At 27.2% G+C, this 1527-nt stretch overlaps 1 protein-coding gene across 2 annotated transcripts in view; it reads right to left on the bottom strand.

The window, feature by feature from the left end:
• The window catches only part of LOC107612048 (MLP-like protein 34), a 4631-nt gene extending 4156 nt beyond the window's left edge, over nucleotides 1–475 (bottom strand). The window contains exon 1 of one of the 2 annotated variants that reach the window (XM_021109725.1): nucleotides 170–475. In XM_021109725.1, coding sequence (XP_020965384.1) covers nucleotides 170–359 — 190 coding nt within the window. In that variant the 5' untranslated portion in view covers nucleotides 360–475. The remainder of the gene's footprint in view (nucleotides 1–169) is intronic. The other variant, XM_016313881.2, reaches the window with a different exon arrangement.

Here is a 1527-nt window from a genome sequence, read left to right as displayed (position 1 = left end):
AAAGTCAAGCAAAGAAAAGGACAAACTGTTCACCTTCTAGCTAGCTTGACATCACCTCAAATTTCTTTCAGATTCTATAGACTACAACAAATTACATTTATCTTCTATAGCTACAATGATATTAATTATCCCATTTCATAAAATATAATAACATGGAGTGTGTTATTACCTATGACATAAGTCCAGTGTTTGACCGAACCACCGACGCTGTGCCAGTCATCACCTTCATGAAGCTTGGCAGCATGCACTCTTTCACAGACGTTTGGAACATGGTGGAGTTTCTTTGCCAAGAGGTCAAAGAACTTTGAAGCTGGTGACTGGATTGCACTTTCAGTGCTAAGTTTACCAGTTAGTGCCATCTCTTAATTAAAAAGGAAACAACTAATATGAAGTAGGAACAAATTAATACTAGACCAGAGATGCAAGGGAAATAGCCTTACATGACTTTATATAGAAATACAAGCCTCCTACTATATTCTCAACTAGCTCCCCACAATAATTAATATTATTGTTGATTAGTTTAAATAAGAAATTTCATCGTGAAAGAATCAATTTTTTTTACAGTCTTTTTCATTCAAATAAATGAAGAACGTACTACTTTATGAAAAATCTAAATTTTATTTAAAATTTATTGACGACTAATAAATTATTATATATATAAAATAAAATTTAAATTTTTAACACTTACTTAATCAGACAAGTGAATAAACCAATCTAAATTAGTTACCACTATTTAATATTTGGTGTTCACTGTAAATTATTATATTATTAACTTAAAAGTTGAAACTAACATTTAACCCATATAATTGCATATGTCGAACTTTTGAAATTGTAATTTTTTTGTCCTCACGTTAAACATTTGATTGTTTTAGATTAATTCTTGAGAAATTCTTGTTTATTTTAGGGTGAAGCCCTTTTTTATCTTCTTCAACCACTTATCTACCTTTTATTGGTATTTTTTTTTTTGTTATTTTTTTTAATTTAATTGATAAGATCACTCTGCTATTTCTTATTTTAATTCATGAAATATATAAAATTATCTTAATAATTCTTTCTGTATATATGAAAATTAGATGAGCTGCTATAAAAATATGCAATTCTATCACACTATCAAATAGCTTAATTATTATCTTTGGCATACAGGTTCTGCTGCTTAATTATTTTTTTTTTTTTATCGTTGCTGTATGAGTATTAATTAATGAGGCCAACAACTCCTACTTAGTTATATGCATGAACATACCTCCAACTCAAATACAAAATAATGTTTATTTATTTTTAAGAATAAATTATTATTTTTATCCATAAAAATTAAAAATACTGACATATCAATTTATAGAAGATAAAAATTACTATGTGTATCCATAAAAAATTTACTTTCATAAGTAAAATTATCCAAATCCTAAATAATTATATAAAATTTTTAAATTATTTTTGGTGAGTCTCATCCTTTTTAATTCTTTGTCTATAACTCTCTCTTCATGTCACAACTTTTCCTTTTTCCTTCTCTTTTCTCACGCACCCACCCTC

Source organism: Arachis ipaensis, chromosome B08, assembly GCF_000816755.2.
Source record: "Arachis ipaensis cultivar K30076 chromosome B08, Araip1.1, whole genome shotgun sequence".
Classification (NCBI taxonomy): domain Eukaryota; kingdom Viridiplantae; phylum Streptophyta; class Magnoliopsida; order Fabales; family Fabaceae; genus Arachis; species Arachis ipaensis.
The sequence above is the reverse complement of the archived record's forward strand: the minus strand, read 5'-3'. Positions and strand labels throughout refer to the sequence as shown.